Source organism: Heteronotia binoei, chromosome 1 (genome assembly GCF_032191835.1).
Source record: "Heteronotia binoei isolate CCM8104 ecotype False Entrance Well chromosome 1, APGP_CSIRO_Hbin_v1, whole genome shotgun sequence".
NCBI lineage: Eukaryota > Metazoa > Chordata > Lepidosauria > Squamata > Gekkonidae > Heteronotia > Heteronotia binoei.
In genome coordinates, this window is record NC_083223.1 from 247,403,040 (window position 1) to 247,428,308 (window position 25,269).

At 46.1% G+C, this 25,269-nt stretch overlaps 1 protein-coding gene across 3 annotated transcripts in view; it reads left to right on the plus strand.

Moving 5' to 3' along the window:
- DNMT3A (DNA methyltransferase 3 alpha) overlaps nt 1-25,269 on the plus strand; it is a 104,639-nt gene that overhangs the window by 76,540 nt on the left and 2,830 nt on the right. For all 3 annotated transcript variants that reach the window (XM_060250899.1, XM_060250907.1, XM_060250915.1), the window contains 16 exons: nt 12,814-13,026; nt 13,878-14,036; nt 15,134-15,241; nt 15,818-15,974; nt 16,252-16,398; nt 18,330-18,374; nt 18,787-18,866; nt 19,991-20,103; nt 20,762-20,945; nt 21,216-21,300; nt 21,604-21,749; nt 21,862-21,952; nt 22,707-22,855; nt 23,332-23,417; nt 23,731-23,800; nt 24,459-24,577. In XM_060250899.1, coding sequence (XP_060106882.1) covers nt 12,814-13,026; nt 13,878-14,036; nt 15,134-15,241; nt 15,818-15,974; nt 16,252-16,398; nt 18,330-18,374; nt 18,787-18,866; nt 19,991-20,103; nt 20,762-20,945; nt 21,216-21,300; nt 21,604-21,749; nt 21,862-21,952; nt 22,707-22,855; nt 23,332-23,417; nt 23,731-23,800; nt 24,459-24,577 — 1,952 coding nt within the window. The remainder of the gene's footprint in view (nt 1-12,813; nt 13,027-13,877; nt 14,037-15,133; nt 15,242-15,817; nt 15,975-16,251; nt 16,399-18,329; nt 18,375-18,786; nt 18,867-19,990; nt 20,104-20,761; nt 20,946-21,215; nt 21,301-21,603; nt 21,750-21,861; nt 21,953-22,706; nt 22,856-23,331; nt 23,418-23,730; nt 23,801-24,458; nt 24,578-25,269) is intronic.

Here is a 25,269-nt window from a genome sequence, read left to right on the forward strand (position 1 = left end):
GACCTTTCAGAAGGGGGGAGGGAACGTAGTGAAAATTAAGCTTGTTATTCCTTTGGTCCTTGCATCTGTTAAACACCTTTATTATGCTGTATGCTAATTTGCTGCTCACCCTCGTATCAATATGTATGGACTGATAACTTTCAATGTACCTGAAGAAGTGTGCTTGAAACTTATACCTTGAATAAAACTTCACTGGTCTTGATGGTGCCAATGGGTTCAAACTTTGTTCTGCTGCTTCAGACCAACACTGCTACCCACCTGAATCTACTTTCTTGAATTAGTGTATGGAGAGAAAAAAAATCCAGAAGTGGATCTGAACATTTCCGCCCGCCATGCCCTTTTGTTTCTTAGGTTATGCTGCAAGAGGGATTATCTGTGAGTTCCTGTTCTCCTGGGTGCTAAGTCCGCATTCACCCATGATCTTGTGGTGTCCTCTTAAATCTATAATCACTTTATTTTACCTGGTTGTCCCAGCTGTCTGTAGAGAGAACAACAGTGAAATGACAGTATAGCCCCTGTGGATGGCAGGTATAGGCACAACACAAAAACTTGATAGGAGCTGTAGTAGCTTTCTTTCCTCCCTTCTGTTAGACCTACTCTTCCTCCATTTTGTCCAAGTTCCAAGAACCCTTGGCATGTGTCCCTCACTAAGTAGGTGGCTAGACCACAGTGGGACTGTATAGCTTTGTGTCCACAGTTTTATGGAAGGATGTTGACTATGCAGATGAAAGCGATAAAAAGTTCAGAAGGCATAGCAGGAATATATATATATTTTTAAAAAAATGCATTTTCTCTACCCCATCCAAACCCCATATGATCTCCCTATGGATTATTCAGGGTAATGTGGGTTAGCGACCTCTGAGGAGGAGCCAGCACACCATCTTGGAATGTCTGTGAGATGCTGTGAATGGCTCAGTAAAACAGATCCAGATGGCTTAAGGGAGAGAACTGAACCGCACGCTGACAGGGAATGCTGGGGGGGGGGGGGGGAGCTCGCACACATGCAAGACCCCCACAATCATTACCCAGCTATGAGTAGGAGGTGGTAAGGAAGGACTTCTTCCTGACCTCCAGAATGGCAGGCACTTGTGTCCTCTGCATGAAGTCCCTCCCTACAGCTGGGGAAGGGGGAAAATATAAGCTGAGAAGGGTTCTGTGAGGAAAGCAAAGAACTATTCTTATCCATAAGTAGCAGTTTAGCCCCAGAGGAAATGGGTGTATGGTATGCAAGTGACAAACTTATGAGGACTAGAGGACATGAGCCCACAAGGTGGTAGCACAGGGGGCTTATATTTGAGGCCTCGTCCTGTCTTTGGGCTTACCCCCCATCTGTGCAAATTCCTCCATTTGAGTCCTCTGGCCGACTACCCTTATTCTTCAAAGGGTTAAAAGCAGTTTGAAAAACAGGTTACTGCCTGTGATGTGTGTACTTCCCTGGGGTTTTTGCCTCTGGTAAAACCAGGGTGACAGAGTTTTTTTGTTTTTGTTTTCCCTTTCACTGTTTAGTTAAAGGTGACGAGGGGGTGGGGAGAACGTATGTAAGGGAAAGCAAAGTTTCTTCCAAACCACTTTCTCAATTTAAAAAACCCATTTGCCTACAGTCTTTGATCAGCTATGTATAAATTCAGCCAGTGCCATATTGCCAGGTGTTATATTGCTGCAACTTTTAAGATAGGACTGTTTCAACTTTATCAGGCTCTTTCCTTTTCCTCTTTCCTTTAGTCTAGAAACAGTCTTTATCATGCTGAAGAGTGTATGTCTGAACTCTGCTCACTCTTGTCTTTCATTTTTGCCTAGCCAGAACTCAGCTTAAAATCCTTCTTGTGCCTAGAGTGATTTGATGCCACTTTGGTTAGTAATGAGATGGGGAGTTCTCTCTCCTGAGTTCTCCCTGCCCCCTTCCTCCCGGGCCTGACATGCCAAATTCTTCCTCTGCTAGGTACTAAAGCCTTAGAGCTCCCCCTCTTGTTCTGACCTGTTCAAGTGATTGGAGCTATTTCATAGAATAGGGCTGAATACTTGAATCTTAATAATAATAATAATATTTTTTATTTGTATCTCGCCCTCCCCGCCAGGGCAGGCTCAGGGCGGCTCACAGCATACGAATATAAAATACAATAAAACCATACATAGTAATTACAGTTACAATTATAAAATCATCATTAAATCATTAACAACTTACATTAAAATTAACATTGTGGTGCTATAACTTAGGTCTTTAATAAAGACCTTGAATCTTTTAGGTCTGTTACTTAATTCAGGAAGATGCATCCTTGTGTGCACAGCACACCTCATTGGAGACTTTACACAAAACATAGCACTGCCCCTTCCTGCCATACTAGGTAACAGCAGCCTTGGTTTTCAGTGGCATGAAGGGAATAGGGAAATCTCCACTATGTTCCTAACTGAATATCCAAACTGCTAAATATCAGTACAAGGACAGTCAATCCCCCATGGCTTTACTAGTAGCCTTTATATTGAGCTCTTCCCTCAGGAGTGGAAAGTAATGTTTTAGCATCAAACTCACATTCTCCTCTTTGCCCAGCTCATCAAAAGGACTTCATGCTTCATAGATATTTCAACCCATCTTGGTTGATGACCAATAATTGTTGGCCTTGGAAATGATGGCATATAAAAAACATCTGTTGAGACAGAGGTGTGTTGCACTAAATTGACTAGGATAGAGACCTCTGAATGCTCAAGCTGCCTTGAAGGTTTGCTCCCCAAACAGATAGCATCTTTAATTACCTATGTACATTTATGGTGACTTGAGCAAGGGGGGGTTTAAGGCAAGTGAGAAGCAGAGGTCGTTTGCCGTTACTTTCCTTTGCAGAGCTTTCCTTGGTGGTTTGATTTTGCTGTCTTCCCTTCATTGTCACTATTTAGCCTCGTTAACTGTATGGCATTTCACAAACCTCTCTCTGCTGAATTGAAAATTGTGAGCATACAGTGAACTGCTGGATCAGTCCAGTGGTTCATCTAGTCCAGCATCCTGTTTCATGCAGTGGCCAGCCAGTTCCTCTGGATGGCCAACAGCAGGGCATAGAGCCTTCCCCTGATGTTGCCTCCTGACTCTAGGGTTCAAAGGTTTAGTGCCTCTGAATGTGGAGGTTCCATTCAGTCACCATGGCTAGTAGCCACTGATAGACCTACCCTTGATTAATCTATCTAATCCTCTTTTACAGTTGTTTATTCCTGTGACTGTCACTATATCCTTTGGCAATGGATTCTGTATTGTAATCACTCTCCATGTAAAGTTACATGAAATGGGACAGATTGTGGCCCTGTCAGTCTTCAAGATCTGAAATAATTATTTTTATCTCTCAGGACTTACCCATTATGACTCCTTGGAATTTGGAACTCCTCGTGCCCATGCTTTGCTGGGACTTGTTTGGTTTTTTTTTTGGTTATTGAATGTTTTTTGTCTCATCTCTACAAGCAAGAGGGATGGAAATATGCATTCTTCAGAGGATGCTCAGTCCTCAGAATATCAAAAGCAGCAAATTCCACATAGAATGCATGCAGCTGCCTTATACAGAGTTAAACTGTTGGTTTATATTGTCTCTTCTGGTTGGGAGCAGCCTTCCATAATCACAGCCAAGGTAACCTAGTTCCTGGCCCTTTTAATGGGAGATGCCGGGAATTGAACATGGGCCCTTTTGCATGAAAAAGGGGATAGGGATTGAACCCAAGCCCCTCTGCACAGAAGAAGCAGATTACCACTGAGCCAACTCCATCCCAGAAAAAAGTGCCACCAACAAGCCCTGTGTTTCTCATATGTGGCTACATTTGTTCTGTCCTCCATTCCTGTAGGCCTCTAGCATCTACTTTTATGCCCTGACTTTAGACAGATGTAGACCCACTTGTTATGGAAAACTGAAACAATCCCCTTATATTGCTGAAAATGTCAAATACAAGTGACATCATAGAAAGAAACTGAAGCTCAAGCCATGCAGTTTTTACAGCTAAAGTGTGTATATGTTAAGTGTATTCAGTTGATTCTATCCCAGTCTGTTTCCTCACCTGTAAAATGGGATGTAGAATGGTTGTTTGCCACAGATATGTTCTGTTTGCATATCTCATCCTGAACCTTTTCCAGCTGGGCTTACTTACTGTGCATAAATGCCCAATAGTTAAACAGAAGTCCTTTCTTTGGCTTAGAACAACCACTGCTGTTCCTCTAGCAGCCAGATCAAAACATGCTATATCAAGCAAGCCTCTAATTCAAGAGGCTACCATCATTACACTACACACACTTTCCTTGTCAAGTAGGTTCATAGCCACATGGTTGCCTAACAGCAGTTCCAAGGTAGAACTGATGATGTTCCCTTGATGTTGCTGTAGTTGATTTCCCAGAATCCACAGCTTCTACCAATGACCAGCTGCTGTGTATTAGATGGGCTGCCAGATTCCTTCCTGACAGTGCTTTCAAGAGCTGCATGACAGGTGGAACTATATGCAGAACTATAAAGGTGCAGAATCTTCCTATCATTGCATTTGTAGAAAGTTGCATCCATTGTATTTCTCTATTACATAGCTGTTAAAGGCATTGAGTTTCCCTCAGGAAGCAGACAGAAGTACAAGGAGGGATGCTTATCTGGTGCATACTTTGGATCCTCCTAGTATCTTTGTTTTGATTGTCGTCCCCTCCCCCCCGGAATGGTAGAGAGGCTACAAAGGTTAGCTTTGAATGAGGGAAATTCTGTCCTAAACATAAAGTTCACTGTTGGGCTTTGGACAAGTTACCAACTCTCAACCTGACCAAGCCCAAGATGGTTGTGTGGAAGAAGACAACAATCCCATGAATGTCACCTTCATATCTTTGCTTGGATGCTGATGGGATGATAAGCAATACACAGTGCAGCTTCTGAGACAGAATCATACAGTCAGCAGGAACCTTCCACTGACCCAACCAGACACTACTTCTTGCAGTCCAATCCATAGACTTTGGCCAAGACACATGGCAATATGAGCTGGTGGAAATAATGGTTAAGAGACTGTGCTGTGAACCAGGAAGTCCCAGATTGAGTCTTGTGTCTATGATAAATTCTGTAGAAGCAGGCCAAGGCATTCCCGCAAATCTGTTCCTAAAAGTCATATTTCTTTCTCATTTTTATGGAATCTTCCAGTTTAGCAATATTGTGATCTCCCTTGAGGAGTCTCCAGTGGGAAAGTGGAAGATGCAATCCAGTTAATAAATGTTCACTTTCTCAGCCTCAAATGTCCATCTGCATTTCCAGGAAAATAAAAGTGGCCTGCCTTACACTTGAAGCACTTTGGATGTTTAGCTATTCTATATAAAACAAAGTATCAATATTCTGTTGGTGAAGCAGGGTGAAAAGCAGAATGGAATTTTTGTGAGCTGAGAAGCTGGCAGGGCTGCCACCTTTTATCCCCCTGATAGCAGTCTGCCTGAAATCCAGCAAGGCCAGCTCTTGCCTCCCACACAGCCGCCAGCAGGATTTCCTAGGCATTCTGCACTCTTCTGTTTAAGAGGGGGAAATGTCCTCAAGCCCCGTGGGAAGCCTTCCTGGGTCCCCATTAAGGTTGCCAACAGGGCAGGAAAAAGATGTTCTCTATTTAATGGAAATTAATTTTTGATCAAGATCCATACGCTGATGGGAAATTCAGCTCAATTCCTGGTAGTATAGAACTATGATGTTTTCCTTTTCTCTGTGCCTCCCTCCTCATTGAACTGTGAGTCCAGGTTTCTGGTGGGAATATGTTTAACAGTTTCCTCCACCCTCTTGATCACCCCAAAGGTTCTCCGGCCAGAAAATCAAGCCTCCTAGAGAGGGGGAAATCTACACTGTACTCAAGTTCTGAGGGAAGTCTGGATGGATCCTTGTTAAGGCTGAACAGACAAAAGCCATGCTTCTTGTGGATGTGAATATTGTTGATGATGTTTTTTATGGGATAGCTCTCTTGTTCATTTAAGAGTTATGTTTAAAAGGGTGATGGGAGTCTGTAGGCTGGCAGCTGTCAAGCTGGGAGAGGAGGTTGGTAACCAGGAGCGGAATGTCCTAGTGGCATTGGACTGCATAGAGACACTTGCTTTTTGAGGAGCAAATTGAGCCTTGGACAGATGTTGGAAAGGTGGGATATGGATCTTTTAATAAAGGCAAACGAGAGTCCATTTAAAAGGCCTTGACCTGAATATCCCAGGCAAACTTCATCTCATTGGGTCTTGGAAGCTAAACGGTTGTTATTTAAATGTGAGACCACCAGAGGCAGGCAATGGCAAACCATCTCTGAACATCTGTTGCCTTGAAAACACAATGGGACCCCCATAAGTCAGCTGTGACTTGATGGTAACAACAGCAACAATCAGTTTATATCTGGAAACATTTGTAGAGTCCACCATGACCCATTGCAGGCACTGCTGTTATGAGGCTCCCTTCTAGCTGTCCCTGTAGTTTCTTTCATTTGTCACAGCTTATCAGCAGTGCCTAGGCTGAATCTATTCTCAGCATCTTACCAAGAGGATTGTCCCAAGTTCAGAGTTCAGTTATAAACTTAGCATCTCCAACATAATAGTGAAAGACGTACCTGCTAAAATTCTTCAATTCAGCTTTTCAGCAACCTTTCAAATCATTCTTTTTTTTTTTTTCGAGAACCACCTCCTAAAAATTTAGTGTGCCACTGGCAAGGCCAAGAGATTGAACTTTATTGTTTTTACAACTAGAGTGTGAGAATGTTAAAAGTAGCTGTTTTCTTTTCCATTATGGAACATAAGGTAGCTTAAGTAAGGTTCTTGGCAAGCCTCCCATCCAGACACTGACTAGACTCTCACTTAGCTTCATCTAGGTTGTATAGTTTCATGTTCTATCCCACCATGAGTGGTTTAGGCTCTGTTGTGTACTGTGATGTGCACTAGGGAGGAGGACAGGTTGGAGGGGAACCGTATGCTCAGAAGAATCTGCTATTCAGCTCACTTGTTCTTGCACCTTGCTAGTCCATGAATTGTTTATTCCTAGAGAATAGTTGGTATGGCTAGCAGAAGACAACCCTTGCCTTTTGTGTGGTGCAGTGCCTCGGAATGAGATACGAGCAGGCAGTTGATATACAGAGGCTGGTAGCAGCCATTAGAGTTGGGGGGAATGGGCTGACTGACTGTTATTTTACAGAATGTGTTATGGATGGTATTCTAAGGTTACCCAGTTTTTACTTTGTTCCAAAATATACATCTCTTTTAAACCAATTGGTAGATTAGTTGTTCAGAGCAATAGTTGATTCCTTCACCAGTGAGGGCAAATTTTAATTGGGGGCTGAGAATGACAGTCACACCTTTAATTTTTTAAAAGCCATTTGAGCTGTGTTGTTAGTATAAACTCAAGTTCCTCAGATTTTTTGAGTGTGCGGGTTACCTTTGGAATTCTGACACAGGGTGGTGGGTGTAACTATAAAATGGCTGCTGCAGGAGGTGGCATCAACCACAAAATACCAGATAATGAAGTTATACATGATTCTGTTAGTAAAACTTCAACATTTCAGAAACTCCTTTTCGAGCTGCCTTTTAATATGAGCATATTGCTTAAAAATATTTTTCTTGCATACACAGCACAGTGAAGTTCCTTGTGTGACTTTTTCAAACATTAGAAGCCCTACTAGGCAAAAGTCCCTCCCAGACCTGACCACTTTCTAAAAACACTTGGTGGCCACCATGGTACCCATAGGCAATACATTGGAAAGCCTTGGTGTAAGCAGAGAACAAGAAAAAAAAAAGGTTAGGGAGAAATTACATCTTTAAACAAGCAACAGCTTCTGTCTATGAATTTTTGTGCTACCTCACCTCAAAAAGGCATTTGATTTAAAAAGAGATTTGTGATACACTGATGTAATAAAAAGTTGGTTTAGTAGCCTGCTCCAAAGATTCTGTCGAATTGATTGGGAACTCTTGGAACCAGATGGCCAAATAGTAGCATGCACCTGCCCATGTGCACCTCTCATTTCGGACTCGCCTATACTGGCTTTCTTGTTTTGCAGAAGCAGATGGAAAGCCACATTCACAAATACCATCAGCCCAAAGAGCCACATTTACTTCCATACCTGATATGAGGACTCTACCTTGGGGAGGGTTGGGACTTACATGTTCTTCTGGTGCTGGCTGTTCCAAGGTGGGAGCCACCTGCTTGCCACAAGACTTACTAAGACCTACCTTATGGAAATATATGGCAAATGCCAAATTGGGGATGGTCCTCAGAAGAGCCACAGGTGGCTCCTGAACCACTGAGTGCGTGAGAGGACCATCTCTCCTGACATGCCCCCCAAAGAGCTTTGTGCTTGGAAGATCAAAACCTGTTGGTGGTCCCTGGCCCAAAAGATATCTGGCCAGGGCCTTTTCAGTCCTTTCTCTGGCCTTGTGGAATTCTCTACCTGGTGACATCTGTTCCCTGTGGGACCTTGTTCTGTTCTGCCAAATCCATGGTTAAGGACTGCAATGGCTCCCACTGTGGCTCTCATTATGGCCTTCTCCATGACCGATCCCTGATCAGCCAGAGGGAGGGAGTAAAGTGCAATTTTATGCCATCATTAAGTCCTGCTGGTTTTATTGTAAATTTAAATTAATTGTTTCATTTATTTTAACCTGTTGTGCACTGCTGTGAACTCTTTGTGGAAGGGCGGTCTGTAAATTTAACAACAACAATTGCTGAAGCCAAAAGGTGCAGTGAATAACCATGGAACCCACTTAAAGAAGGGCAGGAGAAAAATGAGATGATGATTGTTGGGTGGTGGCACGATGAAGGAGTTCTCTTGATCAGTTTCAGAGAACTTGATCCCAAATTCAAATGTGAAGGTCCATCTTATACTCTTAAAGGGAAAGTGTCTTCATGTGTTCTTTGTTGCTGTGTGTTGAAGAGAGACAGACCATTACTGCATCTTACTAAGAGGATTGTCTGCCACATTACAGTTGTTACAATATCTTGTTCTGCTTTTTGGTTACTGAGCATGGTCCAGGATGTGCAGACCCACATTCTCAAAGCAGGACTTAGAAACCTACTGGTATAGAACCTACCTCTTCTTGACATCCTTTCCGTTCTTAACTAGAGCTAATTGTCTAATACATAAATAAAGTGACCTTGCTAGCAATACTCTGAAATGCTTCATAAGATTCAGAAAGCTCAGTGAAGAGAGCTTTGGCTCCAAAAGGCTCATACTCAAAGCTCCTGTTGGTCTTTGAGGGTACATTCACACTACACTAACAAATGTGTTTTACATCTGGATTTTTGCTATTCTTACACAGTAAAAATCCAGATGTAAAACACATTAGTTAGTGTAGTGTGAATGCACCCTAAGATACTACTGGACTTGAATCTAACTTGCATAAATGGTCTGTCAAAGCAGTGACTCACAGTGTGGTATTAATGATATGGTGCTTCTGCAGCATTGGAAGCAACAAAATTGGTGCCCAAAAAATAGAATTTAAAACATCATGGAAATGTTTTGTTGGGGAGGTCATACAAAATATTATGGTGAAGAAATCAGCAGCACTAGATAGGTGGGTAATACTGAACACTGAGAAGGCAAGCAAGGTACCCCACTAGATGGCAGAGGTGGGAGGAATAGAGAGATCTGTCATTCCTGAAATGCAGTGGAGAATTCAGAACTGGCAGAAAAATCCAAGTATCAATGTCAAGCACAAGGCAGGGGCTTGAGCACATAATGGTACCCTAGACATGAGCTCTGGGGGAAGAATTCTTCCCTCAGTTATAGGGTAATGAGGAAGGAGTATGGGGGATTGGAATTTACTCTGGGATTGGAAATTGAAGGGAATTGCAGGCTTAAAAGTAGACCTGAACAATACAGGGCAGAAGGGAATTAATCCCAATGTGCCAAACATGGAGTGTGCTGGGCCAAAAGAAGTAAAAGAGGATGGACAAAAGGGGGCAGATTTATGAGCAATTCTAGACAAGAGCAGGCTTGGTTCACTCTGCAGATGGGTAATGTTTTTGTATGGGCAAAGAATGTTCTAATGTGTTGGGTAACGTAATTTTACGTACTGGTGGAAATGTGATGGGTTTTTCTTTTAACCCTTGAACACTGTAAGGAAAATGGGCTAGAAATACTATAAATAAATAATAGCAGCAGGTAGGGATCTTCTGTGACCGAAGATACATGGATGTCATTGGCAGAGGTCCTTACTTCGTGATCTCTTTTGGGTGAAGCCTTGCCACTTGCCTCCTCAGGCAGCTCCAGTTCTTTAACCAGTGCGCTCTCATTAGGTGTGGCGAATTTTATCTCCGGGCTCTGCCTTCATCCTCTGCAGGCCAGAGATTTCCTGCATCATATTGACTCAAGTGCAGTGCACATTGTGGCCTGGGGAGGGGGCATGAACACCAAAACTGGAGTTCAGGGTAACAAAGTCCTGGCTTTAATTTTTATTTATTTACTCTGTCGTGTAACTATTTGTTGATGCAAAATGTTTATGTGCTTGCCTTTCTTCTGAGCATCTGGGGAAAAGGGGAAGGTGCATCCTTTTTGTTTTAAAAACAAACTGCGCTGATTAGGAACAGGCTGCTGTGCTTTTGGTTGCACAAAGTGGAATTATAGAGGGGACTTGAAATGATTCTCTATTAGCAAAGTAGCAGGGATTGTGCAAGGTCAGTAAGGTTTCTAAGATTTCTGTACTTCCTCCTCTCACCTTTCAAAAACAAAAAAAGGGTCTAGCGAATTCCGTAGAAGGTGGATTTCCGCAAAATTGAACAAGGAAGCGGGGAAGCATTTAGCAGGGGGGTGGGAAATCTTTAGTGTAAGAGGTATGGCTCCAGGATGGGCAAAATATACTCTGAGAAGTTCATCCAGACCACCTTGTGGGAAGGTAAGAAGTTCTGTTCAGAAGGAGCCAATTGAAAGGATCCAGATGTTGAGCCATAATTGGGAAGGAGATGGGCATGAGGGGTTGGACCCCAAGCAGCTTGTGGAATGCTCAGGTACATGCTAATGTGCTCTTGCGGTTGTCCTCATCCCTGTGGTGATATCATTCCTTGATGACTTGGTGCCATCCCAGGATCTGTCCAAAGTCTGGATTCTTGACTGTTTAGATTCCTGGTCTAACACTCTGGACACCTCAGTTGGTGGAGTGGCAGGTTTCTAGTTCTCTGCTAAGCTTATTCTGTCTGCTTGCTCTGCCTATAAGAGCAGTGTCTTCTATCCTAGGGCTTTGGTGATTGGTTTCATCTTATTCATTTGTTTTTAGTTGCTTCCTGAGTTAGGCTAACAAATAACTTTGCTTCCAGTCCATCTGTGCTAGTCCTATTGCAGCAGATGAGGACACCCAGCTGTGTGTCCTCTTAAGAGCAGCCCATTTAATTGTGTCATGGCAGATGAGTGCTTTGTGCAGAAATGTATTTCACTCGCAGAGGGGTAGGGTGGAACTGAGGGTGGAGGGTTCACTGGGCAGAGGCTATCTCTGGTGAATGGCTGGTGAGAATTCCCAAGGCAGGGGAGCTGAAATCCTGTTGAGAGGTGTGCCTCTTGAGATTACCCCAAGCACCACTGCCCTATCTCTGTCCCTTCACAGGAAATTTGGGTTTTGATACTATCCCAGTGCAGACCAGGCTGAGGGAGAAGGGTCAGAATATCAGGGACCTTGGGAGTACAACAGCTTTTGTGACTTCAGAAGCCTCACCTTCCTTCTCTTCCCAGGAGTATGTTGGCCATTGGGAAGAATAGCGAACGGAAATCAGCACTAAATATTTTTCAAATCCTGCGAGCCGGAAACAAACTGTGTGGCAGAGAAAGATGGTTCATTGTGTTTTGTTTTGCCACCCACTCCTTCATTTCCCTGCAGGAAAAACTGCCTCCACACATTTGTCACTCACCAGGTTCCTAAGTCCCCCTTACGCACACCATCCACACATCTCATTTTATGAAGTTGGTGCCAACCACTTTTGCTCCAAGATGTATCCTATCCTGCTCTGCTGACCCCATTCTGCTCTTCCTGGATGGGAAATAATAGGCCAAGATCTCTTGCACGTCGTAACGCTCCCTTTCCTTGTGGGAAACATGAATTTCTGTCATGGTGGGTAACTGTTGTAATTGTAAACAGGGCAGTCTGCTCTCTAGGAGGAACAGGTGTCTTCAGCCTTTTCAGACTCTGGATTCCAGAATATGAGGGCCCATGCCAAGTCTTTCTCTTCTCACTGTATTCAATCTGTCTTGACTCTTCTCTCGAACCACTAGTGCGATCCAGCTGTGGGTGTAGACCATTTTATTTATTTATTTATTTATTCATTTTTCACATTTATATCTCACCCTCCCCGCCGAAGCAGGCTCAGGTCTTGCCTTAAGCTTAGGGGTTATGGAGTTACTATGGGCTTGTGTTGTGATCTGAGGCAAGTCATGGTTTCTAGATTCAGTTTAGTGACTGCCTACCTCCCAGTATTGTATGAAGGCAATCAGCCAGGGTAGTCACGTGCTTTACAAGTTAAAAAAAATACTACATAACTAAGAAGAGTAAGAGCAGATTTGTATCCTGAGAAATTGTTCTGAGAAATTGCACTGATAGTCTGAATCCATGTGGTGGGGCATTGCCCCAAGTTCGCTGCTGCCAAAATTTCCTTTGGTACATAACCGTGTGTTTTGAAGCAAAAATAGTCTGCTGTGAGATAGACGAAGAGAGCATTCCCAAGTGAACTGTGACTTGTACCACGTTCACAGTGCAATCCTAATCAAATTTATTCAAGACATAAGCCCCATTGGTTTTGATGGTACTTCCTTCCAGATAAGTACAGCTGAGAAATGTAGCCTTGCAAGGGATATTGTCAGAGCTTCTGTTCTTTGCCACTCCAACCCTGTTGGCTGTCTTTGCAGGCTGAGAAAAAAGCCAAGGTCATTGCTGGGATGAATGCAGTGGAGGAGACACCACGGACTGAGCCCCAGAAGGAAGAAGAGGCTAGCCCACCTGCCTTGCAGCAGCCCACTGACCCTGCCTCTCCCAATGTGGCGACTACACCAGAACCTGTGGGCCCTGATGCTGTGGACAAGGGCATATCCAAGTCGGCCGACGATGAGCCAGAATATGAGGTGCGATACATCCTTCCCTCTGTGTTCTTGGCCCCCACCCTGCCCTGATCTGCAAGAATCTTAGCTCTCCTTGCACTTGCAGTCCTTGGCACCTCAGCTGTCAGTGCATTCCTGACTTTTGCTGTCCCTACGGGCAAGGGAGTCTTTGCTTTGCATTAGCTGTGTTAAGGGGAGAATTCGTATAAGGCACTTTCTCCTGTCGTCATGCTATAGAAGAGGGAGAATCTGCCTCTTATTTCTCTTGCTACTGGGTTATGTTTGAACAGTGCCAAATGTGTGCTAGACGCTTTGCAGAGCACAGATGGTCCCCTCTTGCTAGAAAAAAAAGCAGGAGAGGGAGGGAATGTAGGAATGCAAGTGAAAGTGGAGTTGGGAAGAGTGAAGTGGAGGAGGATGGTTTTGAGAGGTTTTACTAGTTTTTAGGAAGGACGTAAGGCAGGAAAGGGGAAGAGAGAGGCTTAATGACTAAGGAAAAGGGAAGGTCAGGCAAGAGGGCAGGAATGGAAGGGGAGACAAAGGTCTGATCCAACAGGCTGTTATTACAAGGCAGTTTAGAGATGTATGCATGAGAAATACACAGAGAGGCAAAGATAAGTGCAAGTCTTATTGTTATTGTACATAGTTGGGGTGAAAGCATTTCAACCCGGGGTAGGAATCTTGATGTTAATACAAAGAGTGACAAGCGGAGAGATGAGTTTGGCAGAGGCACCCTTCCCTGGCAGAATCCCCCTTCTACACATCTGCTTCCCTCTTACCATTGCCTGAGTTCCCCTCCATGTTTTGGCATGCCTAAGACAGCAAGCCCAGCCCTCTTTGTGGATGACCCCATGGTCTTTCATATCCACCCACAGGATGGCCGGGGATTTGGGATCGGGGAGCTGGTCTGGGGAAAATTGCGTGGATTCTCCTGGTGGCCAGGCCGCATTGTTTCCTGGTGGATGACTGGCAGGAGCCGGGCTGCTGAGGGCACCCGCTGGGTCATGTGGTTCGGCGATGGGAAGTTCTCTGTGGTAAGTGGCTTTGCTGCACATGGGTGGTCCTGAGGGTGGTCAGGTTAACCATTCTCTGTTGCAGCACCCTAACTTCAGCTCCCACATTTCCTAAAAGAAACTGTTATACCCCTGAGTTATATACCCCTGACAGCTATGACAGGCAGGTCCTGGTGTTCGGTCCCCAATTGGCTTGTGAAGCACTCCTGGAGGAGAGAGAAATAGAAGAGTTTGACTCCCGAGGATTTCCCTGTCTGCCTCTGCTCAAGGGCCACAGCAGAAGAATGGAATTGAGCGAAGCCTGGAGAATTGAGGGTGTTTTCATTAAGTACATCCTTTGTATTTAACTCACGTGGAGGCCATTGCAGGAAACAGGCAATTTAATCAGAATGATGGTCTCCAGAAACTGGAACGTTGACTCTGAATGACTTGATGGAGACACTTTTTCCTGACATGTTCTAAAAGAGTCATGCTACTGGCCACTCACATCTGTATTTTGGACAAGGAAAAAGCAGGGCACCCAGATGATCCTTCAGGGAGTGGGGGAACATGATCTCCTGCACTAGAAGACTGTGGCCATGGCACTTCTGATATTGTGGCAGAAATGATGTAGAACATGATAACATCATGCATACATCGGAGTAAAAACCATCTTGTGCATGGCATGATGCATGCCATGATGGAAGGCTAGGGTTCAGAGAGAGGTTCAGCATCCAGCATCCTCTGCAGTTGCTGGACATGTTCCCTGTGCTTTTCTGCTCTCTGTTTGGGGGAGGGTGGGTGAGCTTATGTTGCTTAGGTAGGAGGGCCATCTTTCTCTGAAGTGTTTGTGAGAACAACTAAATCTCTTCCTCTGTGGTGAAATAGATGAACGGCTGTTCCATCTCCCCCACGAGTTAAATTTCATCTTCACCATACAGGGGTCCTAAGTGATTGTTTCAGCTTGCATTTGTGCAAAGCAATATTGTGTGCTGCAGAAATGTTAGTTTGATTGCTGAATTCATCTAACTATTCTGCATAGCAATCTCATTGCAGGCTGCCTTCGCCTTCATTCCTTTTTCCTGATTATTTTTGGGGGACAGGGAGCTTTGTATCACATTTCCCTCTGTTTCTGGCAGGTCTGTGTGGAGAAGCTGCTGCCACTCAGTTCCTTCGCCAATGCATTCCACCAAGCTACGTACAACAAGCAGCCCATGTATCGGAAGGCCATTTACGAGGTGCTGCAGGTAAGTCTTGCTCTGATTCATTTGCTGAGCTCTAACCACCCTGTGAGAGTGAATGGAACTTCCTGGAAGTGATGGCAGTAGAGGATTGTTATGATGGGAGTGGGCAGGAGCCCTTCACCAGGAGAACATCATCTCTCTCCTGGGCTAATTTATTTATTCGAGATTTATATATCCCGCCCTTCCCACAAGTGGCTCAGGGCGGCTAATTCCTCCATGGAGCAGTAAGGAAACATCTCTCCACCAGCTTTCTCAGCCCCAGACAACCTGGTAATGTGTTTGTCACAAACACAGAGCAACTTCACTGCAGAAAGGCATTTGTGGCATGAATGAGATTGCTTGTGCAAGTGAGCCAAGGCATGTGTTATAGAAAGAGAGGCAACACAAAGCAAAATCAAAATAAACTGCCATTCTCGAGTCAACAGCCATTGATCATCCTCCCCTCTTCTGTTCAGCACCCCCGTCTCTAGCTGTGGCAGCCCCTGGATTGTATTGTGGGCAGGCACTGCTTCTGACCGCAGTGAGGCAGCAGAAACCGAGTTGAATCAAAACCTGACCATCCACCTATTCACCTTGCAGGTGGCCAGCAGCAGAGCAGGCAAGATCTTCCCCTCCTGCCCAGAGAATGATGAAACAGATACATCCAAAGTAGTGGAGATGCAGAACAAGCAGATGATTGAATGGGCCTTGGGGGGGTTCCAGCCTTCTGGCCCCAAGGGTCTGGAGCCACCTGAAGGTAAATGGGGCCAGGCTAATGATGCAAAGTTTGCAAAGGGTCATGCTTCCGACTCACTGATCTTTTCCCCTTGGCTTGAGCAGCATTGGTGGGGGGAGAGGGTGTTTCTAGCCATCTGGCCCCTACCCCTCCAGGGCACAGATCAGTCCCAGGTGCTCAGTGCACTAGCCTGGGCCATGAAGCAGGTGTCCTGGCCAAGGGACCAGACATTGGTCAGCACACAGGGCTTGGCATCCCACCTGGCTCCTGCTCTGATGCTCTTCTTTCCACGTTTCAGAGGAACGCAACCCCTACAAAGAAGTTTACACGGAGATGTGGGTGGAGCCAGAAGCTGCTGCCTATGCCCCTCCTCCGCCAGCCAAAAAACCAAGGAAAAGCACAGAGAAGCCTAAGGTCAAGGAGATCATAGATGAGCGCACCAGAGGTATATCTGGGGCAGGATGGGCTGCGGTGACTCTGCAGTTAGCTTCATGAGGGGGCTGGCTTTTCCCCCTCCCTTGCTTTGCTCTTTCACCTTCCAAGCCTCTTCTGGGGAAGAAGAAGAATATAAAGGAACTCTAAGGAAGCTGGCAAGCACTTGCCGTGTGAGCGCAAAAAGCTTCCTTATCCCAGAGACAGATCACTTGTCCACCTATAGGCTTGCCAAGCACACAGTCCTTCAGTCCCAGGAACTTTTGAGGGTGGAACCATTGCAGAGGGCTCCCCCATGACATTCTTAAGGGATTCCCACAATTTCTGTGGTAAAGACTATAGAGAATGGAGGAATTCCTATAGCAATTAGTATTTGCTTCCTTTATGCTGTGGTCAGAGCTCCTAGGGTGGATTCCTTTATGCTGTGGTCAGAGCTACCAAGGTGGATTGCCCAGAAGTGACATTACAGCATTCCCCACCAGCACCAGTTTTTCTACCGCTGCTCATTTGATCAAGCACAAGCAATCGAGGGCAGGGGTGGGAGTTTGCCTGCTATGGGTGGGTGCCTGGCAGCCCTATTCACATAGCTTAGTTTTGACTGTCACTGGCCACATCTTTCTGACACCTGAGACAGAAGGATAAAGTGGAGAGAGGAGACACAGTGACAGCCTGTTCAAGGCAAGGTTGCCTTGTCTAGTTGACCAGGGAATGTAGGACCCCTGATTACTAGAAGCAGAGACTGGGGCTTGGGGAAAGAAAGTTGACAATCTTTGCAATCCCAAAAGGTGTGCCTACAGGGATAGTGCCTGCCCAAGAGTGACTAAAGACATGGAGGAGTTTGACTTACAGGACTTTCGAGACCTACATTTATGTTTTACGAAAGCCAAAGTCTGCAGTTTGTTTTAAGCCCTGGATACTGTCCTTACAGAGACTGCAGGTCGGGCTGATGGGGAGCCAGTGGCCCTGCTAAGGTGATTATGTGGATAGGAGGATCCTCATTCAGTGACAAGTACAGGAAGGAAAACAAGTTGATAGTTCTCATCCAAAGATTGGTTGTGAAAGTACATAAACCCATGGTTAGGTTCACCAAGCCTATTAGGGTAATAACTCCGCTCTTCCACCTCCTCCTTATTTGTGCTGTATGAGGACAGCCTTTCGGTCTCCGCTTCCATCCCAGCTTTCATCTTTTTATGTCCTCTGCGCCTCACTTGCCCATCTCTGATTCTCTTGAGTGCCTTGCAACTCTTTTCTCCTCCTCCATGTGACTCTCTCCACTCCAGCAGTCTTCTCTCTCTCTCTCTCTCTCTCTCTCTCTCTCTCTCTCTCTCTCTCTCTCTCATGGCCCCTTCTTTCCCTGCCCTTGCCAACTTCTCCAGCTCTGCCCACTCATTTTCTGCTTGCCCAGCTTTCCTCCCTCTCTTTTTGTCACCCTGTTCTGCCTGAGGCCGTGGGGACCTACTATGGTCTTAATCCCAGCCGGAGTGGTCGTTTGGCTTCGGTAAGGGAATGCTGGTGCCTGCCAGCCAGCTGGTTCGAACCACCACTAACACCATGGAGCTGCCATGCTTGGCCCTGATGGGGCTCTTCCAGGGCAGCTGACCCAGTGCACCCGTCCTCCAGGCTTCTTGGGGTGCTGACTGGCCAGGTAAAGTGCTCCTGTCCCCACTCCTCTGCACCTCATCAGGCTAGTTTTACTGTGCTCCTTTTCTGTGGAAGGAGCAAGGGCTGGCAAGGTTTGCAGGGTTCCAAGGAGCCAAAGGATGAGGAGGTCACACCCTGTAAGACATCAAGGGGCTGGCAGTCCCATACTGAGAGCAAGGAGTGCAAGGGACGGGGCTTAGTGGGAGGGCATCTACTTTGCACACAGTAAGTCTCCAGTTCTGTCTAAAGTAGCGGGAAAGACCTTTCCCTGTACCCAGCTAACACACTGCTTCATTTTCCTAGAGCGTCTTGTTTATGAGGTTCGACAGAAATGCAGGAATATCGAAGGTGAGTGTATGCCTTTTGCCGCCTCTGCTATAGGTGGACTCTTCCCTGGCAGGTGCAGGAAAATTGCAGGGTTTTCAGCCTTCGCTTCATCCACAGCAGCTGCTCTGCTGCAGTCAGTGGAGGTCATGGAGGCCTGGCTGTAGCAGAGCGTGATGTGGGTGTTAAGAGCACACATCCTGTTCCAATACAAAACCAACAGGGGCTGTCACAGGGAGGGTTTTGTGTACCATTTTGTGCAGCTGTGGGTTCTGACCCATCCCAAGAGAACTACAGTCAGCCATGTCACACTGCTGCTGGCTGTACTTCTGGAGGGGAGGGCTCATGGCTGGCAGATGGAGAAGGCAGCAACTGTCTCTCTCCCTCTCCCCTCATTGTAATATTTCCTCTTCCTTCTTTTAACCCCTCCCCTCAGATATCTGCATTTCCTGTGGAAGCCTCAATGTCACCCTGGAACACCCTCTCTTTATTGGAGGAATGTGCCAAAACTGCAAGGTAGGGAGCGAGCAGGTTGAAAGCCAGTCAAAGTCAGTGCCTGGTAAATTTAGAAGAGGGGAGAGTTTGAGGATGGTGAATTGGAGTAATTGGAGAAAAAGCAGGAAAAGCTGGTCAGTGCAAGAAAGGCTACTTGGTTCCTTTAAAGTTTCCCAGATTCTCTGTGTTTCAAACATCTTCATTCTCTTTGAAGGGAAGTTGTGGAACCATCATATGATAGTCTCAGCAATCCAGGTGTACAGTCCAGCTTTGTCTGTGACTAGTTTTTGTAAGATTTCATTTGATGAAGAACTTCAGGATTCAAAATGCATCAAGATTTGGGAGGATTTTTTTAAAATAAAGTTTTCTTGTACTTTTTAAAGCTCTCGGTGCAGAAGCCAGGCCTGCTTGACACAGGGAAGGGAAAGATCTAGAAGCCAAAACAAGCCCCTTCCCCAAAGATGGGTTGTTCCCAGGGTTTGTCCAGGCTTGTCCATTTGGACAAGGACATTCTGGCTTTCTGTGGGTTCCCTTCAATGGGTATTGTCAAGGCTCCACAGCATGAGAGACACTTTAAAATAAAATATTTACCACACAAAATGACATGGAAAGGTCCTCTTGCGAAAGACAAGTCTGCATCACAATGTAATCTGTCAAGGATCTAGGAGAGAATACTGTGAAGGGTCAAGAAGGGGAGTAATGAACGGACTGCTTTCTGTCCAGCATCTTGGAAACTGGACATAGGTTTGGGAGAACTTGATTTAAGGCCTTGTAGAATCATAGAGTTGGAAGGAACCTCCAGGGTCATCATCTAGTCCAATCCCCCTGCACAATGCAGGAAAATCACAAGTACCTCCCCCTGCCCTCCTCATGCTCCACCCAAGTTCACAGAATCAGCATTGCTGTCAGATGGCCATCTACCCACTGTTTAAAATCCTCCGAAGAAGGAGAGCCCACCACCTCGCAAGGAAGACTGTTCCACTGAGGAACCATCTTTCCGCTTTGTGCTTACTGAGTGGTTTGAGGAAGTCAGATCACCATCTGTAAAGCGTGAAATAGGAGCTATGGGGGGTAGGGTTGGGGCATAACTAATCTCTTGCCCTGGATGGATTCACCAGAAAGGTTTCTCATATCCTTGTCCCCAGAACTGCTTTCTGGAATGCGCCTACCAGTACGACGATGATGGCTACCAGTCGTACTGCACCATTTGCTGTGGAGGCCGGGAAGTCCTCATGTGTGGAAACAACAATTGTTGCAGGTGGGTTGTGGGAGGCAGCCAAGAGAGGATCTCTTGTCTTGTTACTCCCATGTAGGAAGCCCTTGACTTAAAGAGAGATGAGTGAATGACCAGTCACTTCAGAGGAATCAACCTTCTTGTTGGGGAAGTAGGCCCATGGTGTGTGGGGAGTTTAATTATTATGTAGATAAGATGCTCTTCGGGAGGTAATGGGTTCATAAAGGCAGTTCAGAAGCTGAACAAGGCGAAAGAAGACCGACCCTATTAGTCATCTGGAGAATGAAACTAGGATGAGTTATAAATAAATAATTTTTTTATTTATACCCCGCCCTCCCTGCCGAGGCAGGCTCAGGGGTGCTTACAGGACATGGCACAAGCATTGTTATAACAATAAAAACAGGATAATACAATTAAATACAATTCGCAATTAAACATTAAATAATCTAAAAACAGTCTAAAACAATATAATTTAGTGGTGCTACTATGTTAAACTTGAAAATGAAACTTGGATGAAAGTATATACAAGGGTCTTAGCTCATGCAGGAAACTGGCTTCAGACAACAATGCCAGTCGTATCTTCCAGACTGGCCAAGTGGTTCAGCCTGCCAAAGCCCCTGGTTCCATCTGCCTAGGCCAAAGCACTCCAGGCACATCCCTGATTATCTAGTTGTATCTGCAGGTGCTTTTGTGTAGAGTGTGTGGATCTGCTGGTGGGCCCTGGTGCAGCTCAGGCAGCAATCAAGGAGGATCCCTGGAACTGCTACATGTGCGGCCACAAGGGTGTCTACGGCCTGCTCCGACGGCGGGAAGACTGGCCATCGCGCCTCCAGATGTTTTTCGCCAACAACCATGACCAAGAATTTGTGAGTGCAATATGGGGAGCGAGCGGGGGCAAGGGAGAGACCAAAATGGAGTTCTGGATTAGCAGAAGGAATCCATGCCCTCCAGTGTTCCTAGATGCTTTGCTTTGTTGGCTTCTTGGAAGTCACCTTTTTTTACTTGTCATTCAGTAATGTTGCAACGTTGGTAAGCTCTGTGCTTATATGGAAGCCCTAGGGATCCTCTGCTGCTTCCTTGTCTGTGTTTGGGCCCCGTCAACTCCATCTGCCTCATGTTGCTGTGTGTCTTGCCAGGACCCACCAAAGGTTTACCCTCCAGTTCCTGCTGAAAAGAGGAAGCCCATCCGGGTGCTCTCGCTTTTTGATGGCATTGCTACAGGTGAGGCCTACCCTGATCTCCCTCAGCCTTCTCTGCCCATAGAAGCACACTGGTGTCCATTGTGCTTATCATGGGATATCAGGGAAGGATCGTAATCAGAGGGGCTCGGTGATCCACTAGAAGAAATTTAGGTGGATCTGGCTGCTGTTGAATGGAAGGAATTTTATTTTGTCTTACTTTTTAAAAAATGTAAACACTGCTTTTCTTAAAATGAAACCCAAATCAATAAAACCTGTTAGCCTTTGGTGGCCATGGCTCTGCAGACAGTGAAACTGTCTCTCTTCCTCTCTGGCTTGCCGTCAGGCCTACTGGTGCTGAAGGACTTGGGCATCCAGGTGGACCGGTACATTGCTTCTGAGGTGTGTGAAGACTCCATCACAGTTGGGATGGTCCGACACCAGGGCAAGATCATGTATGTTGGGGACGTCCGCAATGTCACCCAGAAACACGTACGTGGAGCACCGTGGTGGGGCTCCCCTTCCCTCTGTGTCACTGGGACTGGCCCAGCGCCTCAAGACGCTTCTTTTGCCTACATCTGACTTTTGCATCTCTGTATTACAGATACAGGAATGGGGCCCCTTCGACCTGGTGATTGGAGGGAGCCCCTGCAATGATCTCTCCATTGTCAATCCTGCCAGGAAGGGCCTTTATGGTAGGTACTACCTCCTGACTTTTGCCTCAGCTGGGACCCTGCTCAGATCACATACTTTCAAAAGTTGTAGATTATGAACCAGTTGAAGTAAGCATCTGCACCATGCCCATAGATGTGCCCTTTGGTTACCCCAGGTGTGCATACAGAAAGGTCATGGAAGACCTGCAGGCTTTAATAGAAGGCTATCAGTGACAGTCATGCGAATTTCACCCAAGCAGAACTCTTAACATTGGATGGGGGAAGGGACCAGTTAGTCGGTCTGTCAGATCAAATAAACATTGTGGGTGGCCGCTAGCCTCGTGCTTCAGAAAGCAGAGGTGCCTGGATCTGTTGGAGGATTTTGTGAGAAGGGGTTCAATTCTGCTAATGCCAGGGACGAGGTATGCACACCTGTTAACTCCAGAGGTGCTAACTTGCTGCTGCTCATCTTTAAAATGGTGCTGAGGAAATGGAATGGAACACAGCCTTTCTGTGGTTGTCAAAATCATCAGCTAAATTCATGGAGTCTTAAGAGGGTACACTATTGCCTCTTCATACATTTGTCCAAAGGATTAAAGGTGGCTTTCTGCTGTTTTTTAAAAAAATATACAAGAAAATATGTCAGTTTTGTGCAGGAACTTCCAAAAAAAAACCCCTTTATGGAGGCCTTGGCCAACATGTCAGTGTTCTGTAAACTAAAAGTTCAGAGGAGCCTGATTCAGCATTCAAGTTGTAAGTTTCCCTGCCTCTCCCTGTCTTTGCTTTTTTAACCCAGAGGGGACAGGGCGGCTCTTCTTTGAGTTCTATCGTCTTCTGCACGAGGCCCGGCCCAAGGAGGGAGATGACCGGCCCTTCTTTTGGCTCTTTGAGAACGTGGTGGCCATGGGCGTCAGTGACAAAAGAGACATCTCTCGCTTCCTAGAGGTAAGGGGGGGCGGCCTGACCCTTGGAAATGTCTCTGGACAGAAGACCCAAGCCTTGCATGCCACTGCAAAGGACCCATCCACCCTAGAAACAAGGGACCATATGGCTAGAAGGCTGTGCTGGGTCTGAAACAAAGCAGCTGATGATGGGAACAAGAGAAATGCTGCCTGTTAAAGGCCGAGAGGCAGAACCTGTGTCCCTCCCTCTTCTTTCTCTCCCTCTGCTCCCCCCAGGTACAGCGAGTCCCTCTTGCCACTAGAGGGCATTAGAGTTTTTACAGGGCTATCCAGGCCACTTGTATGTGGTGGCCCTTGTTAATTTTACACACATCTGTGTTTCTAAATGGAATGCATGATGTTCGTGCTCTTTTACGTAACTTAAAAGCAGGGTTGTAAGTAAATAAGCATAATTCTTTAGTGCATTTTGTATTACTATGCCATGTGACTTGTATTCCTTCCTTCCTTTCCGGGCCACAGTCCAACCCAGTGATGATCGATGCCAAAGAGGTCTCTGCAGCTCACAGAGCCCGGTACTTCTGGGGAAACCTGCCTGGCATGAACAGGTTGGTCAGTGGCCAGGCCCAGCTGCCCCCTTCCTCCCCACTTGCTAGCAGGGCAGTCTGGGTTGCTAACCCAGGTTCCTATATAGCCCAGGGGAGGGACAAAACTTGTACATAATCAGTGGAATGCCACCTGTGTATTTCACAGATGAAGTTGAATAATAATAGGCTTTTAAGAAAATGGTGGAGTCCTTTGGGGCTGCCAGCCCTTCATGTACCCATCTGTGAAGCATGGGCTTGGCCAGAATGGAGCTTTTGTCAGGGAGAGAGAAATCAGCTGACTCTACTCAGCTGAATTGTGGTTTTTTTCTCTCAGGCCACTGGCTTCAACTGTGAATGATAAGTTGGAACTGCAGGAGTGTCTGGAACATGGCAGGACAGCGAAGGTGAGCACAGAGAGATGTGTGTCATAGAGCTGTTGGGACAGGAAGGGGGCAAAGGAGTTCTCTGTGAACTGCTGTGGAGTTGCGGGGGGGAACAAAGCAGTATAAGGTATTTCCCCCTCTCTCCCCAGTGACCCAGTTTTGAAAAGAAGCAAACTTCTGTTGGTCACTGCTAGGAATGCCTGATGTAGTGACCGTTTTTTGTGCCAGGTCGCCAAAGATGGGGTTTGTGGAATGTAGAGAAGTCAGGGAATGCACTGAGGAAGTACGAGGCAGAAAGTGATGGAAGGGTGAAAACACTTGGGTTAGTCGGGAGGTGGGATAGGAGAGTCGTCTGAGGCAGTGTGGGACACCTGCCACTGGCTTTCTTTCCGGCTGGAGAGCCAGTTTGGTGTAGTGGTTAAGGGCATGGACTCTTATCTGGGAGAACCGGGTTTGATTCCCCACTCCTCCACTTGCAGCTGCTGGGATGGTCTTGGGTTAGCCATAGCTCTGGCAGAGGTTGTCCTTGAAAGGGCAGCTGCTGTGAGAGCCCTCTCAGCCCCACGTACCTCACAGGGTGTCTATTGTGGGGGGAGAAGATACAGGGGATTGTAAGCTGCTCTGAGTCTCTGATTCAGAGAGAAGATAAATCCGCAATTCTTCTTCTTCCTCTGTGCAGTTCAGCAAAGTCCGAACCATCACCACTCGCTCCAATTCCATCAAGCAAGGCAAGGATCAGCACTTCCCCGTCTTCATGAATGAGAAAGAAGATATCCTGTGGTGCACTGAGATGGAAAGGTGGGAATTGCACTGATGGGGGATAGAGAACCTTCTGTGGTCCAGAGTAGCAGCTTGGTGGGAATTTTAAGCAGGCAGGATTGTTGGTTTTTTAACTGTAGTTTATGTCTTCTGTTATCTTAATTTGTTGGGCCAGGAATGGGTTTCTTAATTTCTGGGTCACCTTCTAGTGAAACTCTTTGCCAATTTCCGTAACTTCCATGCCTTTCTCCCAAGGAGGTTCTAGAATTATTTTTTTACTCCTCTCTCTTGCATCGCCAAGAATTCCTAAGATCCAGCATGGTCTCCTAGCCAGGCCCTCTGAAAGCTATCATAATAATAATATTTTATTTATATCCCGCCCTCCTCGCCGAAGCAGGCTCAGGGCAGCTAACAACATCAATCCATACAATAAATTATACAACAGGTTTTAAAATCACATTCACTTAAAAACATTCCAATTAAAATTAACATTCAGATGCTTTGGCAGGCTTCTTGGGCCTGTCCTCCAGCCAACCTACCATCCTGGTCAGTTTCTCTAAGGTTCTTCCCCCACCCCCCCAGGAGAGCCAGTTTGATGTAGTGGTTAAGAGCGCGGACTCTGATCTGGGAGAACTGGGTTTGATTCCCCACTCTTCCATATGCTGGTGTGACTTTGTTTCAGTCACAAGCTGTCTGAGTTCTCTCAAAAGCAACTCTCGAAAGAGCTCCCT